Below are 2,593 nucleotides of genomic sequence, written 5' to 3' on the forward strand. Positions count from 1 at the left end.
TTATCAGAGTTGGCTCTGGGAGGGCTGATGGCGATTACAGGGAAACTTCACCTGACAGGTCACCCCCTAGCGCTGCCACGGCGCCCCACGGTGCGCGCAGCTCTCACGCCCCGGTAGCTGAGGACCGGACTGGATCTGAGAGGCTGGTGAGGCTGGGGCCCCAGCCAGGCTGGCTGAGTTAGGGGCGGGGCCTGGCGGTAGGGGCGGGGCTCCTAGGCTCTTAGGCGGGGCCTCAGCCAAAGGCGCGGAGAGCGCGGAGTAGAGCAGCGCCCAGTGGAGAGAAGTGGAAGACGAGGATCCCACCGTCCTAGCCCGCCCGCCAGCGTCCACGCAGCTCCCTCACCCTTACCCCGGCCAGCCCTTGCCAGACGCGACCGGCCGCCATGCAGCCCCGGGGCTGAGGCGGCCCAATGGCGAAGCCTGCGTCCCCGCGGTCCCGGCAACGACGGCGCATGGAGAACTTCCGTAAGGTGCACTCAGAGGAGGCGCCGGTGGGGAGCGGGGACGAGGGAGGCGGCCCGGGCTCGGGCCCCTTCGCAGACCTGGCGCCGGGCGCCGTGCACATGCGGGTCAAGGAGGGCAGTAAGATCCGGAACCTGCTGGCCTTCGCCACCGCCAGCATGGCGCAGCCAGCCACGCGCACCATCGTCTTCAGCGGCTGCGGTCGGGCCACCACCAAGACCGTCACGTGCGCCGAGATCCTCAAGCGCCGCCTGGCGGGTCTGCATCAGGTCACGCGGCTGCGCTACCGGAGCGTGCGCGAAGTGTGGCAGAGCCTCCCTCCGGAGCCCACGCCGGGTCAGAAGCCTGGCGAGCCAGCCGCCAGTCTCAGTGTACTTAAGAACGTGCCCAGCCTCGCCATCCTACTTTCCAAGGATTCACTGGATCCGCGCCAACCCGGCTACCAGCCCCCGAACCCCCATCCTGGCCCCTCGTCCCAGCCAGCTGCATCGACGTCCAAGAGGAGTCTAGGGGAACCCGCAGCTGGAGAAGGCTCCGCGAAGCGGTCACAACCTGAGCCAGGTGCTGCTGAAGAGGACCAGACCGCCTGAGAGCTCCGGCCTCTGGGGCACCTAGGCGGGCTGGATCTTACCCCCAGAGCTTCGACCTTGAGATGTACCTCCAGCCTTTCATGCTTTGGTACTCTGGAACCCACGACCTGGCAGCATGGACCCCAAGGCGACAATAAGGGGACCCCAGGGAAGCTTCGTGGTGGGGTTGCTCCTTCACCTATGTGGACTGACGACACAGAACTCCACCTTCAGCTTTTCTGAACCATACGGGGACCTTCCTCAGGGAGGGAATGGTGGGCAGTGGGACTCTTGAGCCTTGCTCAGGACCCCCAAGGGTTAAAGGCACCTAGGATTCTTGAAATGGACCTGGAGGGTGGAAGCTGAGGAAGGCTCTTGGAATCACCCCACCACTGTCAGCAGAGGGCAAGGGGTTGGAAACCACTGCCTGAGGGCAGCGGATTATGAGTTGTGGGGGTGGCCTGTTGTGCCCCTCACCTAGGACACAGTTTCCTTTCTAGTTTCCCTGCCCTGCTTTTAGGGAGCATCCTGAGGTCATGCTGGCAGGGGCATCTCCATAGGTTCTAGCTCTTTTAACATCCCCCTTTCCCCATGCTGGCCCAGAGGGAGAGACCCAGAACAGAACTTCCCACGCTTCCTCCCCTGAGCCCCACAGCTGGAGTCTTGCTTCCAATAAAACAAACACAAAAATGGCTCTGTCCCTGGGTTTTTTCCTAATCAGTTGCCTGTGCAGAGACTGCTCTGGTCTGCCCCCTTGTGTCTCAGTCCCCTCCAGCCTGGATCCTTAGCCTTTGTAGTCTTAGGGGTTAGGCACAGAAACTGGACAGCTTCAAAATGGTGCAGGGGGCACATTACCCAGTCCCCGGCTTCTCCCTCTTTCTCAGCCCTCCCTGGCTGGCTCTAGCTTCAAGACTTGTGGCCAGAAGACCATTTTCACCTTACACATTACTACTAAGGGAAAGGGAGCAGCACATTGCTTTTCTGGAAGGGGAAGGAAGGTGAGCATCAATGAACTCTCCTGTCACTGCCAAGGGTGGCAGATCCAACTGGGGTCCCTAAACCTGCAGCCTCCTGCCAATAGACAGCCTTATCCAGAAAGCTGGCACAGAGACTCCACATCCCCATGGATAGGATCTAACCTTCACTGCTTTCTCTCTCTGAGAAAGGACAGCACACCCTTGGGAGAGGGGGAGGAGAGATGGAGCTCAAATCCACTGCTGGAAATTACTATTCAGCAGAGAAGCTGGGACTTGGGTTGTGAATCACTGCAGGCTCCCTGATAAGCTGCTGCCTCCAGCCCTGCACAGCTGTCTGTTGAGAGATAATGGCCTTATAAGCCTTTCTGCCCAACTCCAAGTAAGGTGGGAGGGTGGAGAGAGTGCTGTATACTGGAAGCACTCTAGCAGGTAGGGCGGCAGCGGTGGGGGGCACATAGCCTTGGGATCTCAGGGGACCTGCCCCCTTGCAACTTAACAGCATCCTTGCAAAGGAGGAGATGGGGAAGTATGTAAGTCACTTGGTAGGTAGAAACCTGAAATAAATCCTGCTGGTAACAAGAGGTA

The 2,593-nt window shown here is 60.2% G+C and overlaps 1 protein-coding gene across 1 annotated transcript; it reads left to right on the forward strand.

Annotated features, from left to right (window-relative positions):
* Window positions 1-253: 253 nt before the first annotated feature.
* Window positions 254-1,704, forward strand: RPP25 (ribonuclease P and MRP subunit p25). Its single transcript, XM_060095151.1, has one exon. It carries the CDS (start codon window positions 411-413, stop codon window positions 1,050-1,052), a length of 642 nt encoding a protein of 213 aa, XP_059951134.1. The 5' UTR covers window positions 254-410; the 3' UTR covers window positions 1,053-1,704.
* Window positions 1,705-2,593: the final 889 nt, after the last annotated feature.

The sequence above is a fragment of the Mesoplodon densirostris genome, chromosome 4 (assembly GCF_025265405.1).
Source record: "Mesoplodon densirostris isolate mMesDen1 chromosome 4, mMesDen1 primary haplotype, whole genome shotgun sequence".
Lineage (NCBI taxonomy): Eukaryota > Metazoa > Chordata > Mammalia > Artiodactyla > Ziphiidae > Mesoplodon > Mesoplodon densirostris.